The sequence below is a fragment of the Copadichromis virginalis genome, linkage group LG4 (genome assembly GCF_057382275.1).
Source record: "Copadichromis virginalis isolate Kocher_CV1m ecotype Utaka linkage group LG4, C_Virginalis_male_GT1.1, whole genome shotgun sequence".
NCBI lineage: Eukaryota > Metazoa > Chordata > Actinopteri > Cichliformes > Cichlidae > Copadichromis > Copadichromis virginalis.
The window spans coordinates 21,362,271-21,378,135 of NC_140621.1; the positions used below are offsets into that span (position 1 = coordinate 21,362,271).

The window sequence follows — 15,865 nt, forward strand, 5'->3', positions numbered from 1 at the left end:
TGAGGGGAGGATGCTTAAGGAGAGAAATAGGGGTTTGAGGGCAGAGAACATAAAGAGATCATAAAACTGATGGGGAGCCAGATGTGATAGACGAGAAAAGATAAATGGGGGGTTAAGTCAACTGTGGAAAAGGACATAGTGCATTTGCCCTTGTCATTGTGTTTGTTTTCTGTCAGTGTGTCTCTTCATTGCTTGGTGGCTTTCTGATTGCATATCGAGTTAGGGGACAGATCACAAGCTGGGTCCATTAGTCTTTAAAATGTCTTTACATCCACAAGCCAATTTGCACATCCTGGATGTCACACAGAGTATAATTACATATGACCAGACTTGTGTGTGCATGTAGGTGTGTGTGTGTGGTGGGAAATGGGGGTTGGGATTGGCTGCACAGTCTAATTCTAATGCAGTGTGAACAGTTTGAATCTCCAGCTAAAAGGTGCTAATGAACTCTAGGCTGACACTTAAAAACTCAAGTATTCCACCTTAAGACAGATTCCAATTTCTGGTTCATCAGTTGGTGTGACAGCAGGTCTGCAGCTGCCTGTTATTTTCATTTTCTATTAATCTGTCAGTTATTACAAATGATCCTCTGGTTGTTTGGTGTGTAAAATGATGTGTTTATTCCTCAGACTTCTCAGATATAGTAGACTGTTTTCTCCATCCCACTGATTGCGATGTAGCTGAAACTCTTTGCTACAATATTACAGATAAGTGTTGGACCATTTAATAAATTGCTCTTGAGTTTCAGAAAGAGAGCAGTAATGAGTAATTTCATGTAAGCTGTTCTAGGCTTAAAAAAAAGAAAAGAAACCACTGTAACGACCTGTAACTATTTTTCAAATGTTGCCAAGCATGGCAGAATCACGAAAGAGGAGCCTTTGAAATGCTGAGATTAAAAAGACACGGGGATTGTTGTGCTCTGTTTTTGACACATCAAATTTGTCAGAGTTGAGAATTTCAGGAGGTTAAAAAGCTGGGTTGTTAGTTTACCCTCTGATCTGCCACGCTGAAAAGGCAGAAGTAATTTTCTAAGTTATTATCAATAGTTGTTGGAGTTTTTCTAATTGCACCAGTACAAAAAGATTTGTTTAAAATTTTTAAAGCGTCTCTCATTTCCATTCAGTCCGCATTCTGCCGTTCTGCAACCGTTATTGACTTACGTTTTATTCAGGTGGAAATTTTAAACAATAGCCTCAATCTTAGGAACGCTAAAGTTCTTCGTTTAATAAAAGAAAAGAAAAAAAGACTCACAATGACCCATAATCATTCTAATGGAACAGAAAGGAGAAAACAAACAGCTCTTTAGATTCAGTGAACAATATCAGCAAATATATATTTAATTTTTTCTTCTATCAACACTTGTTAACAGAAAGCCCAGTGACTAATTTTTTCACTTTAATTTTTAACATGTACTCTACTTAGGTACGAGTTTGAGGCCATTTACGGTACATTTCTATGATAGATTTATTTGCAGATCAAGATTTTCATACAAAATTCACTCATTAGTTGTGTCTTGCTAGTAGCAGCTTTGACCCTACTTTGCCTTTAGGACTGCTTTAAGTCTTCATAACATAGATTCAGCGAGGTGCTGGAATCATTCCTCAGCGATTTTAGCCCATGTTCACATGATAGGATCACACAGTTGCTACAGTTTTGTCAGGACCACATCCACCACATCCCAAAAGGTGCTTTGTTGGACTGAGATCCGGTGACTGTGGAGCTCATTTGAATATAGTGGACTCATTATTTTGTTCAAGAAATGTGAAATTTGAGATCATTGGGGCTTATTACATGGTATGCTCTGTTGGTGGGAGTAGCCATGAGAAGATGGGTGCAGCGACCGTGTGGCGACCGTGGCTCAGGGGGTTGGGAATCGCATCTGTAACCGGAAGGTCGCCGGTTCGATCCCTGGGCAAGACACTTTACCCTACTTGCCTACTGGTGTTGGCCAGAGGGGCCGATGGCGCGATATGGCAGCCTCGCTTCTGTCAGTCTGCCCCAGGGCATCTGTGGCTACAACTGTAGCTTGCCTCCACCAGTGTATGAATGTGAGAGTGAATGAATAGTGGTATTGTAAAGTGCTTTGGGTGCCTTGAAAAGCGCTATATAAATCCAATCCATTATTAGTGTGGCCATAAAGGGAGGGACATGGTCAGCAGCAATACTCAGGTAGGCTGTGGGGTTTAAATGATTCCCAGTTGGTACTAAGAGGCCCAAAGTGCACCAAGAAAACATCCCCAACACCATTGCACCACCAGCAAAATGAACTGTTGATACACAGCAGGATGGGTCCATGATTTCATGTCGTTTCTGCCCCGTACAGCAGGAATGAAGACTCATCAGACCAGACTCATCAGACCAGGCAACATTTTCTAATCTTCAGTCGTCCAGTTTTGTTTAGCTGACAGGAGTGACACCCTTTGTGGTCATCTGCTGCTGTAGCTGATCAGCCACATCAGAGATGCTCTTCTGCACACCTTAGTTAGAATGAGTTTAGTTTGAGCCACTGTTGGGTTCATTGAACAGTATAATCATTCTCCTCTGACCTGTGACATAAACTAAGCATTTTTTACCCTGAGAACTGTGGCTCACCAGATATGTTCTCTTTCGCTGACTATTCTCTGTAAACCCTAGAGATGGCTGTGTGGGAAAATCCCAGTAGATCAGCAGTTTCTGTCTGGCAACAACAAGCGTGCTACATTCAAAGTCATTTAAATCACCTTTTTCCACCTTTGTGATGCTCACTTTGAACTTCAGCAGAACATGATTGAGAGAATATGATTAGCTTTCCAGTGAAGCAGCCTAACACTTTATTCCAATATCACAACAAAGTTCTCCTCCAAAATGAGAATGTATTTGAATTAACACCTCTGTAAAGCAGCTTGAACAAAAACTAAACATTCTAACTTTTATTAGACTGGGTTGTGACTCCTTATGAATAAGGGAAGAGCTGAGAGAAGTCGCTTTTTTATTAGTTTTACCCAGATGTTCCTAATAAACTGCCAACTGAGTGCAAGCAGAAGATTTACAATTACACCCGAGGGTCTTTTTTCCCCTCAGATCTCACCACCCACTGCTATATCTATCATTTCTGTGTCATTTGCCACGTTATTTCTCAGTGCATGAACCATACAAAACGTGAGCTATGAGATGGTGTCAGTGTAGCGATTACATAGCATACAGATGCATACGTATTATGATTACACTACAGGCTTTTTTAGGCTTTCAAGAGAAGCTACACGTGCAGAAAGCAGGCATCAAAAAGGTTTTGGCATGATTACAGTGAAACATCATGTCCATTTAGGGAGCTGTCAGTTGTGCCTCTGCTCTTTCTGCCCATCTTCAGCTCAATCTGGGCCTTCGCTGCCTCTTTCTCAGTTCTGAAGCCAGAGAGCCGCATCCTGCTCATCTCTGCTGTCTGAGCACCATACTTTAGATCATTTATAAAGTAGGACATGCGTCTGCGATAAGAAGGTGAGGGCAGATTAGATTACACAGTCTCACACAAAGAAAGAGAAGAAGAGAGAGATTTTTGTGGCAGAAAATGAACCACTTGTCGAAGGGAAGGAATCACAGCATCATCTTTATACCCGCTAGGAGCTTCATTTATGGCATTATGAGCATTTTCTACCCAGATGGGCACTAGTGTAAAGGAAAGCAAGAATTGAGCGCTAAAGTGTCCACTTGAAAAGTGGAACAAAGGTGAGCGAGAGTAGAAGAGAAAAGAAAGGAATAATCATGTGCTTTTAATTATTTTCTGCAACACGTGAACAAATGAGCTGCAAGGGATGCAGGGAGGGGAGCTCCACGATTGAGTGTTAAATAAAATATAGCCAGATGACGTGAATTAATCACAGAGAGATGTGGGGGGAAACGGAAGATATCCTTCAAGAGTAGGTAGCATAGCTGTGAAAAACCCCCACAGGGTTAGAGCTGGCCTGCTTTCCAGTACTTAATACAACATCATCATTGGTCCTTGTCACGCAAACTCGATTACATGTAATCTTGTGGTGCTTTGATCCAGGCGGGATTGTGTTGTGCATGTGGGTTGTTGTTTGCAGTTAGATTTAATATAGGACATCAGATACTGTCCTGTGTACGTGTGAGGGTATTTTTTGATGTGTAATGCAGTGATATTTTTCAAAACCAAACCAGGACAGACGACGGCTGTTATACACGTTAGTTATGGAACGCGGTTGAACTTCAGCCCGACCCCATTATGCCCTGCGGTGACGCACATGGATGAGTTCAGTGGTAGGATAGGTTTGTGCAGGTCGTTACAGGGCACGTGTGTTATTAACTCATTACATCATCATTACACGCAGTGTTTCAGGACCCCATGCTGCCAGGTCATCACCGAAACGAGCACCGGATGCACAAAAGAAAAAAAACAAACGCAGGTTGTTGCTAAAGAAATGGTTGGTGATTTGTGTTCAGTGCAAACGCCACAGAAATAAAAATACTAATTCAAGTGCTGTGCTGATGTTAACAGCTATCTTATTTGTTTTATTCTTTGCAACAAGCCTAAATTTTCAGAAAAGGTGCCAATGATCCGGCTCAGAGGCTTAAAGAGTGTCTACTGGTTTATAAATGGTGTGAGGCCAGGCCAGTTCAGGTGTGCCTTTTGGTTTTCTGTTAACAATACATGAAATACCAGATACTTAAATGTGCAACTGCAAAGAAAGTATCGTGCAGTATTATTGGCATTTGATTGCTTTTTCTGTGGAGCATCTGTCATCTGTTGTGAGAAGCTGGCTAATGTTAAGTACAGTGCCAAACAAGCTAAGAAAACATCCCTACAGAGACAGTTTTGTCCTACTTCAAAAGAGCACCAGCTCTGAACCAGAAGCTCTAAGACTGTGTGTCTCATAGTGATATGCTGACATACACTATATGGTGCATAAATGGTGAATAAGACCAATCATTCATCCATGGGAACAAGCTTCCATACCATTGCAAATATTTAAGGAAGAATATGTAATTTGTTGTGCTCATCTCAGGTTGCATTTACCTAATTTTAAGATCTAGATATTTTTCATTATGTCCTGATATGTAAACACTTAGAAATGACAGAGGGTGTACTTTCCTTTTACCATGACTGTACATTATAGAGACAAAAGTATTGGGCCACGCCATTTAATATTGGAATTCAGGTGTTTTCAGTCCCGTTATGTGTGTAAAATCATGCACCTAGCCGTGCAGTCTGCCTTTATAAACGTGTGTGAAAGAAGGGGTCGGTCTAAGACCTCACTGAATTTGAAGGTGATACTGAAATGAGATGCTACCATTTCCTCAAGTCAGTTTGTTTAATTTCTTCCCTGCAGGTATTCCACCATCGGTGGTAAGTGGTATTATTGCAAAGTGGAAATGTTTAAGAGTCCCAGCAACTCCGCCACAAAGTGCCTGATCACATAAAGTTACAGAGCGGGGTCGTGCAGTTCGTATACGTCACCAGCCATCAACTGAGAGCTCCAAACCTCCTCTGACATTAACAAAATCTGAGCATGGGGAGCTACATGGCATTAGTTCCTATGGCTGAGCAGCTCCTGTAGCTGTAATGTGTAGGTGTCCCAATGCTTTTTTCTGAATATCACCCATCTACAGCTGTTTGTATAATACGTATGTATAAATGACATGAAAAATAATAATTTGCCATCTTGGGCTAAATGGAAATATTCAAGGCTACATGCAGACTTTGTGAGGCTAAACTTTAACTTATCCAGTGCTAAATCTGCATGCTATTGTACCCGATGCTTATTAGCAGGCACTGCTTAAAGTTAAAATCTGACATGTATGGTTGGACAGACTGAAAGAAAAGTCTGAGGATCGATAAATTCAGAAGCATCCTTTCTCTGGTCTAACGAACTGACGAGGGAGGAGATCCAGGTTTTAGTGTTACTTTTTTAATATTGTAAACAACCATGCTTTGTAACCAGGTTTGAACAGCAGGTGTAAACATGTCTGGGGAAGCCTATTTAGAATAATATGTTAAGTCATTTGAGCCTGGATCAAAGTGGTGGAACAGCAGGCAAATCGACATGTTGCTAGCACAGCTTTAAAGCAAAGAAGGGAAGCCAGAAAGCGAGAGAGGGAGAGACTCCAGACAGGGAGTCCGGTGGACTTAACAACCAGGCTGTTAAATTCATCACAAAGTTGTCAAGTATCAGGTGACATTAATTATAGATGCCTTGTGCGATGAGCCGTTTGTTTAGTGTGCCTGTAAAATTGGGCCATAGATGTGAAGAGGAGTGGGTCAGCGAGGTTACACGTGAGCGCTGTGCCACCCTTTCTTTCCTGCTACCCTCCAATTTAGAGTCAGCACTCAAAAATAATAAGAGGAGTGGGAAAGAATTGGGAGCAAGAGCGAAAGAGAGTGGGAGGGTGAGAGACAACACAAGAGTGGGGATGCTGAATAAAACATAACAGAAGGAAAGAGATGGATGGATGACTGAGCAAGTTTTCCTCTACTCCTCTTTCTAAGCCAGCGCATACAGCACTGAGCACACCTGCATGCTCGCACGTAACACACCAGTAACACATCTGGTGTACGCTGCACATCCCATGTGCGCTCATACAGTGTGTATACTATGCATGCGTGTCTTTAGCAATTTCACCGGACACCGGACACCAGACACGCCAGGGAAATTATCAGAATCATTTGCACATCTAGCTGCAGCTCGGCACGCCCGAGCAGGCTCTGCGTTCGCTCTCGCCACCCCTGGGTGAGTCTCCCTGGTCTAAGTGGTCCAGCTTCTGCCCCTGCCCAGCACCAGGGACCAGCTGGTCTGACCAGGCTCTTATAATACTTCTGTTATTAGACTTGGGAAATGGAGACATTTAACACTGCTGCAGCTGAGACTAAAGCCCCACGGCCCTGTCTGTAAATTACACTGCTCTCACAAACAATTGCATTGAAATAAGGCCACTGAGGAAGGATTTTGGCTCTGTAAAATGTAGCCTTGATGACCTAGTTTCAGCAACTACCACCACTGCCTGTGTGCGTGAGTGTGTTTGATCATCTTCACCAACTATCGCTAATCACAAAGTTTACCATTAAATATGCAACAGCTCTAAACGCAGGCTCATAACTCTTCGTGAATTAAAGGAATGCCTTTCAAGTCATTCTGCCGTTGTAATTTGCTGCAGTGATGAAGCATAAAAGATTGGGTTTAATTGTGTGCTTTACCTAAAAAAATATTCTCAGCCTCTTTGAAATCGGCTCCTCAACAGTTTCTGTCTGATCCTCCTGATCAGACCCTTCTGTAGCGCCCCAATCTCGACCAGGGCTGTTTGATGTTGTCTGAGCTGATGTGTGTTTGTTTGCAGTTGGACTTCTCCTATTGATCACAGCAGATTGGACCCAGTTATGGTTGCTCAAGTGTGCAGACATTAGAGGACCTCCTCATTCTGATCACACCGCTGAGAGAAATATGGGCCGTAACAGCAGTAATGATGGGAAAACTCTCCCTTTTGTTTTTAGTCAGTATCAAAGGGATTCTGCAATAGCTCTCAGGTTTCCTTTATACTTTCCGTTTAGCATGGATATAAGCTGACAGCAGTTCAATCAAAGAAACATCACAGAACAAAGACTTACATATCTACAAATTCCTATAAATAATTCAGTAACACATATGTTTTAATTAGTTCTATGTATTAGAAATACTAAACTCCTCTAATCTATCACTTTGGTTTGAAGCAAGTGATTTACTTTTTTGCTTCACATCCTGCTGAGGAGTCAATCAGGAAAAGGCGTGCACAAGGCATCCTTTTCAGACGTCTGAAACACCTCAACTTGCTGCTTTCAATATGGAGGAGCAGCGGCTGTACCCCGAGTCCCTCTCGATCAGCTGACCTCCTCCTATCTCTAAGGGAGAACCCAGCCACCCTTCAAAGGAAACTCATCTTGGCCACATATATCCACAACCTCATTCTATCGGTCACTACCCAGAGCTCGTGTCTATAGAAGAGGGTCATAGGAATGTAGCTTGACTACAACAGATCTGCCCCAATCCACCTGTCAATCTTACCCCTCACACTCACTTATTAAATAATATTCCCAAAATATCAGCCAAGCACAAAAAAGAAAGAGCAAATCTGTCTTGTTATTTAGCTTCTGGTATCAGTCACTCAAAAACCAAACAAAAAAAGAAAAACATCCATTGTGTGGTTCTTTTGATTGACAGATGGCCCTGCTAGGCTTCAGCTCCACTACTTTGAGTCATTCAAACTGGACCTCATCAGAGTGTGTATGTGTGCTGCTGTTGGTGTCTTCTCAAGCATTTCTATTGGATCCTTTGATTACTATCATTGCCTGATGTCAGGTGGAGACTGTCTAAGACACAGACGCTCCACTTCACTTTTGCAGTTCTTTGTTGTCTTAACTTCACCACTCGACGTTGCTGTTTAGGTAGTCGAGGCCCAAAGATTATGTCACTCATAATATCTTGATGGCAGTGAAACGTGTCTGAAATAAAGCCTTTAAAGAAAAATTCTTGGTATTTCTTATATTCTGTTCAGTATCTCATTTATTAACAGGCTTTTAAGTTCATCGGCACTATTCACTCTCACTTTGTCTTTCTTCTCCTTTATTTTATTTTATTTTTTTTAAACTTCAGGCCTGTATTGTCATCTTAGTCGCCTGTGCTTCTGGTGTAGTTTTTGATGGTTTTATTCTTCAACTTCATTGCTATCTATCCGCACACCCAGGCTCTGTCTTGTCTCACAGCACCCTCTGGTGGTTGTTTTCAGTCATCGGACTCGGTACAAGCTGTAAACAGTGAGGGAGTCAGGGAAGGAGTGGGCAGGCGCGGATGTAATCAGGACTCGTTATTTTGGATCGACAGGCCCGATCCGTCTGCGAGGCCGCTGCGTGTCTCAGAACAACCGAGGCGAAGGAGCATCAGCCGGGCCGGCTCCTCCATTCAGTCCGGGGCGGTAAGTACGGAGCAGCACTGCTGCTGTGGTTGTTGTTAATGTTCGTAGAATTTCTCCTTCAGGCCTGCTGAGACACCCCGCCATGAAAACAGTGACTCTGCTACAGTGTAGCATCATGTAGGTGCCCAGCATCCTGTTTACTAAAAGGCGTGGATGCTGCTTTATATCGGTATTTGTTGCAATACCAACCATGTACCTCTAGAAAGAAGCATAAAAAGCCAAGACTGTACTAATAGAGCCATTAACGTGCTACCGAAAGCATATTGTTGTTTATGTTGGGCAGAGGCAGATGTTTGTTTATAAGTGCATTTTATGGGTTGGGCCCACGTTTGTCTCCAGAGCTGCTTTTTCTTCGTGTCATAGATTCAACATGTTGACATGATAGCATCACGCATTTGCTGCACATTTGTCAAATGCACATACATGATGTCGCCTCTTCCACCACATCCCAAAGGTGCTCTATTGGATTGAGATTATTGTGGAGGCCATCAGAGTACAGTGAGTACGTACTCATTGTCATGTTCAAGAAACCAGTTTGAGGTGATCAGAGCTTCGTGACGTGGTTTGTTATCCTGCTGGAAGCAGCCATCAGTAGATGGGCACCCCGTGCCATCTACACCGTGGACATAAAGGGATGAGAAGCAACAATACTTAAGTAGACTGTGGTGTTTAAATGATGCTGGGTTTGTACTTGTGGGCCCAAGGTATGCCTATAAAATATTTCTAACACCATGGCACGACCAGCAGTAGCTGTAAGCTTTGATACAAAGCAGGAGGGATCCATGCTTTCATGTTGTTTCTGGCAAATTCTCACACAACCGTCTAAATGTCGCAGAAGAATCCAGACTCAACATCTCTAACCAGTTTCTCTAGCAGGTTGGTAGTGCTGTTGTATGCTTGCTTCAGAGAGCTCCCCAAATGAAGTGCTTAACTTTATAAAGAACCAGTGAGCCAGCTGCGGCCACTACTGCGCAATAACTGAGTGAACTACAGCTTCATAACACCCAGGCAGCGATTTTCATTCTTTCTAACTGACTGCGGCCTTCTAAAACATTAAACAGTGCCTACTTCTTTCTCTTCTGCATGTCCTTCTACTGCTTAATGTCTTTTCCCAGAAATCCTCATGCATCAAAAACTCTGCTTGTCTCTGTGTCTTTCTGTACAGCGGTCCCTGCATCACTGACACATTGCCTCAGAGCTGGGATACACTTCAGTGACACCATGCACTTCGTGACCACACCTGCTGCGGTGCTGTGTCTGCTGGCTGGGGCATCGGTGGCCATTCACGCCCCTGAGACAGGTAAGGAGGGCAGCATGGAGCCAGGGGACTCCACAGGGCTCAACAGCGGTCAGTTGTAATAAAAAGCAAAGATTTAAAGGTCAGGTTTGTGAGAGCAGACAGCAAATAACATGTCAGAGGGATTCAGTGCTAAGAAAGTCAGGTCAGTCGTTTTATGGAGCAGACGTCTTGGCGCTGGGTCAGTGAGATGCTGCTTATTTGGCTTATATTAAGTTAATGGTTAATGATCTGTTTAGTACTTCTAAGCTATATTGAGTCTTTGATGCTATGATATCTGAGACCTTATGTGTCCCCTCAGTTTTTTTGGACAAGGAGCAGGCAACCTCCTTAATCTCCCGTCAGAAGAGAAATACACCTTCCACTCTGGAGCAGGCTTGCATGGAGAAGGTGTGCAGCTACGAGGAGGCCAGAAAGTTCTTCCAAGACACATACCGCACGGTGAGCCCACTGTTAATCCCCTCCTCATTTCCTCAAACCTCCTTTGCGCCTCTGTTTGTAAAGAGAAAGCCACTGTGCAGCTCCAGATGTTTACTTGTGCCGTGTTATTTCTTCTCCAGGATATCTTCTGGTCAGTCTACGTTGGTAAGTGCATTATTAAAAGGATTGTCCATTACTGCCTATGCATTAGCACTGCATTACAGCTTATTAACTTCTCCGTGTTCAGATGGAGATCAGTGCGCAGAGAAGCCCTGCAAGAATGGAGCCATGTGTTCAGACAGCGTTGGAGGCTTTGATTGTGTCTGTAAGTCGGGTTTCACTGGAGCCCTCTGCGAGAAAGGTGAGAAGGAGACGGCAGGATTTCGCACGTGAACATCATTTTTGATTTGCTTTTCAAGTTCTGCAAGCTTTCCACTTTGTTTTCACAATGCAGACGAGACTCTGTGCACTCTGGAAAAGGACCAGGGCTGCTCTCAGTTCTGTAAACCAGGCTACATATCCTACGAATGCTCCTGCGCCCGTGGGTGGAAGCTCAACACAGACAAGAAACAGTGTGTGCCTCAAGGTACGTCTGTCATGTATTGAAATTACTTTTTTCTGCATGTTCTTTGTTCGAGTTTGAAAAAAAAAATCCGTGTTTTATGCCTGTGTCTATTATTTACTGAATAACATGGCAGATTACTAGTTGCCAGTGATTGTGGGTGGTGGAAAACCTTTGGCAGTACATCAAAACAATACATAAAGGTTATCCATCCATCTTCTGCCACTTATGTGGGTCTGCAATAAAAGCAGTCTAAGCATAAATGCACAGACCCACTCAGTGAGCCACCTCCTCCAGCTCTTCAAAGATCACTAAGGCCAGCTGAGATATATATAATAGCACCACAGTAGATATACTAAGGACTCCTCGATGTGGAGTGGTAGTGGCTCCACTCTGTGGCCCTCCTGAATGACAGAGCTCCTCTTGCTGTCTCTAAGGGAGAACCCAGCCACCCTGCCGAGGAATCTCTTTTCCATTCTTTGCATCCAAAATCTCATTCTTTCTGTGACTACAAAGATTTTGTGGCCGTGTGTGAGGGCGAGAATGTAAATCAATCAACACTTAACTGTGACACTTGGCTCTCTCTTCAGATATACTCATTTTACTTTCACTGCTGAAACTGCACCAATGCATCTGTCAGTCTCCCCGCTCCACCCTTATGAACAAGACCCTGACATATTTGAACTCCCTCTCTCAGGTACCAGTTTTTCCCTGACCTGAAGTGGGAATCGTGGCCTCAGACTAGGAGGTGCTATCTGTCATTTTTGCTGCTTCACACTTGGCTGCTAACTGCCCCAGTGCGAGATGCATGTCACCTACTAATGAAGCCAGAAGAGAGGTGATGCTGAGGCCACCAAAGGGCAAGTGGTGGAGGCCACCCTCCACCACTTGGCTGTGTTTAGAAATTCTGTGACCATTTTTACACTGCATAAAAATGAGGTCACACCAGGGTACCGCAGTCGATTTAGCATCTCTGCTTAATCTGACAATCTGTCTTTGGGTTGTGGGAAGAGGCTGGAATACTGGGGAAAACCCACAGGGACAGTGAAAATATGCCAGCTTCACACAGCCTCCAACCAACCAGCATTGTTGCCTCAAAGCAACATTGCTGTTATTAGGTACTATGGAGGACCCCTACACCTCCATAGTGCCTCATGAAGAGCTGAATTTATTACAGCACAAGGGTTTGAAGTGAAAATGACGTTTAGAGCAGGAAAAAACAGTTTTCTCTTAGAGGGCATAGACAAGAGACCCATCTGCCCATGTTTGTTTACTTTTTCAGTCATTTTTCTAACATTGTATCGCTTACATGATGCTGTCAAAGATATAATCAAGACACCCATCCAGCCAGCTCAGATGAAAAGAGGATTTCTGATATTTCCCCACAGACTGCTTTTGACTACAAAAACTATTGCTAGATATGCCCGTCGTACTTCAAAAATAATGTAGTCAAAGAAATAATCATAATCATCTCCTTCTGTCAGTCGAGTACCCCTGCGGTAAGGCGGTCCGTCTACAACAGTTGCAAGGCAAATTGTCCAGAATCAGCACCAGCAACCCTGAAGGAATTGCCTGTTTGTCATCAGAATGTCCGTGGCAGGTAGGAGGACACTTGTTAACATAAAGACACAATGATTTCAGTGTGTGGGTGTGCGTTTCTCAAAGGTATGAAAAAGAGATGCAGGGTCTTAACTGTCGTGCTGTTTGCAGGCTGTTCTGGTGAGTTCAGAGTCTGCAGGTTTCTGTAGCGGAGTCATACTGAAGGAGAACTTTGTCCTGACTACAGCTCAGTGTGCCAAAAAATACTCATCCTTCCAGGTGGTTGTTGGTGAGTAAACAAAGATTATACAAACACTGCAAGTAGGTAGTGATTGATATGTATTGTACATTTTATAATACACAATTAGTTTTCCATTGCCCCCCAAAAATGTAATCTAAAATAATAATAAAAAATGTACATAATATGTATACAAAATGTTTAAGTATAGATTCAAAAGGGGGGTGTTTGCATTTGTAATGATTTCCATCCTGTATGAAGGAAATCCATAACATATCCTCCTGAGAACCAGCCAATTAGTTTATGTCCTCTGTAATGGACATTTGTTTTCTGTCTTTATATCTTCAGACTCATTTAAGCTATCCTACTAAATCCTGATGTGTTAAATAGAGGACATCTTGGGCTTTCCATTGATATCTAATGTGTTTGGGTGACCTCTTTCAGCTCCAAAGAGGAAGGACATCACAAAAAAATTAAATCCAACGATTAATTTTCCCCTCGGTTCTCAGGAGGATAAATAATAACAGTACCATAGATGTTACTGTGTGTGGAGGGACCTATCCAAGCTTTCCTTTCAGATTCAGAACAAATTTGTCTCTTTTTTGGTTTATGTTACATGTCCACCTGTGATGATATATTATAATTTTTTAATGGCATGAAAACACATACATGTCAGCACATTGTATAGAAGCCAGCATGTGCCTTAAAATATAAATATTTAAGTGAAAAGTCTTTTCAGTCAGCAGACGCAGCACAGTTTAGGTTTATAACTGAAGAAAGCACAAGACTTCTGGAAACAGACTAATAAGATAAAGGTGGAGATAACTGGCCAGAATGCACAGCATTGTGTTTGGTGAAAACCAAACACAGCATATCAGCACAAACACTCACAGTAAAAACTGTAAAAACTGTTTTATTATCAAAGACCGACATTTATTTAGCTCACATTGTCTGCTCAGAACAAATAGCATTTACCTAAATAAACACAAATCCACAAATTGAAAAATTCTACCATTTTATAATCGTTGTTAAATAAAATTACAGAATAAATCGATCAAAAAAAGAAGTTTCCAAAATTGTCATTTTATAAATCATGAATATTACATCAGCAAATTAGTGTTTATTTAAATATGGTTTCTTTTGCTGTTTTAAAATGTAATAAAATAATTATAATCTAATAATTATAATAATAATAATAATAATAATAATCAAGCTATTAATATAATTATTGCAACAGCTCTGCACTGAACTCGAGCACAGAAGTGCAGTAAATCTTGTGCTGCATGCCGGTTTTTCGATTTTTAGAACTTTTAACATCATCGCCCTTCCTTATCTCCTGCACAGGTAAAGACAGCAGCAGTAATACTGACCAACAGACGCTGTATGTTAAAGTGATTCATGTCCACCCGCGCTATGTGGAAGGTCGCCCTGAAAACGACCTGGCTGTGATTGAGCTCCGCGACCGCATCATCTTTAAAAGACACATGATTGCTGCCTGTCTGCCAGAACGAGACTTTGCTGAGAGCGTTTTGATGGCAGGTGACTACACAACGGTGGTCACTGGCTGGAAGGAACCACAGCAGGGGTCTGCTTTCCAGGGCTCGCTCACTCTTAACACCCTGGTGTACAACAAGCTTCCCATGTGTCTGGAAACTCACGGAAACTTGATGACCAACAAGATGGGCTGCACTGCACCTCGTGAGAACGCCGGCTGCACCATGAGCTCCGGCAGCCCCCTGCTCACCCTGTACAGGGACGTGTTCTTCCTCACTGGTGTGGTGAGTCAGCCAACAGGGGCCGACTGCAGCAAAGGATACATCTTCCAGAAGGTGTCGCGCCACCTCGGCTGGCTGCGGCAAAGAATAGGTTCACGTTAGGAGCGGTAGTCAGAGAGCACACTGAGGTTATTGATCATGGAATAGGATAATACAGGTTAATAAATAATAAAACAGGGAAACTGAATATTTTCCTCCTTCTAACTTAGTCTCTTCTTTATCCTTGTCCTTGTGTATTTAAAAAATTTTAATAACTAACATAACATATATGCTGTCATCTCCGTTCCTCTTTGGTGTGTCTCGTTTATCCACAAGGTGGCTCTCTGGTTACATAAAGACAGAAGCTTTCATTACATGTATCCTACAACTACAGCAGAAACGGTGAGAGATGTGTGAATTATTCAGCATGTGTTTTGTGATGTGGACGTACCGTTTTAATAACCTCTGAGCGCTGTACTCGTTGACATGCACCTTATAAGACTATTACTCATCACTGTTGTATGAATGTAATAAAGTGTAACACCACACCTACTGTCAGCGTTGTCATTGTGGTTATAAGAGGTTATAATTATTTCAGAACTTTACATATAAAGCTTGAGATGTGTCATAGTTTGTGGGAGATCATCAAACACAAGAACGTGGGCATTACTATTAATGTCAAATGAATATACACGACTGTGCAAAAGTCTTGGGCTGATCCCTGTTTCTTTATTATTCTTCAGCAGTCTGAACTCTCTTAGGCTGTTTCTTCTAATTTCTTTAAGGAGTGTTCAGGAATAGGTCTCCAGGTTTCTTGAAGAACATTCAAAGCTCTTCTTTGGATGTTTGATTCCTTTTGTTCCTCTATCTGTCAAGAAGATAGCAGTAATGTTGAGGTCCAGGTTCTGTGGAAGCCAATCCATGACTGATAGTGTTTCAGTGTATGTTTTTTCCATCCAGTTATGCTTTTTACAGCATTGGCAGTGTATTTGGGGTCATTGTCATGTTTAAAAAGGAAATTGTTCCCAATCAGATACTTTCCAGATGGATGCATGATCGTACTTTTCTGTGTTCATACCGGTAATTCCATCAATTTTGACAAAATCTCCAACAAATGCAGT

The 15,865-nt window shown here is 42.4% G+C and overlaps 1 protein-coding gene across 1 annotated transcript; it reads left to right on the plus strand.

The window, feature by feature from the left end:
* Nucleotides 1-8,766: 8,766 nt before the first annotated feature.
* On the plus strand, nt 8,767-15,292 carry proza (protein Z, vitamin K-dependent plasma glycoprotein a). The gene is made up of 9 exons (XM_085454184.1): nt 8,767-8,934; nt 10,100-10,234; nt 10,533-10,672; nt 10,792-10,816; nt 10,899-11,012; nt 11,106-11,237; nt 12,698-12,813; nt 12,924-13,041; nt 14,335-15,292. The coding sequence occupies exons 2-9, from the start codon at nt 10,156-10,158 to the stop codon at nt 14,865-14,867; spliced, it is 1,257 nt and encodes a 418-aa protein (XP_085310310.1). The 5' UTR covers nt 8,767-8,934; nt 10,100-10,155; the 3' UTR covers nt 14,868-15,292.
* The last annotated feature ends 573 nt before the right edge of the window (nt 15,293-15,865 follow it).

Coding starts and splice junctions, on each gene's coding strand:
- proza (XM_085454184.1), top strand. CDS start 10,156: ATGCACTTCGTGACCACACCTGCTGCGGTGCTGTGTCTGCTGGCTGGG. Junction 11,238..12,697: donor GAAACAGTGTGTGCCTCAAG/GTACGTCTGTCA, acceptor TCCTTCTGTCAG/TCGAGTACCCCTGCGGTAAG. Junction 13,042..14,334: donor ATCCTTCCAGGTGGTTGTTG/GTGAGTAAACAA, acceptor TCTCCTGCACAG/GTAAAGACAGCAGCAGTAAT.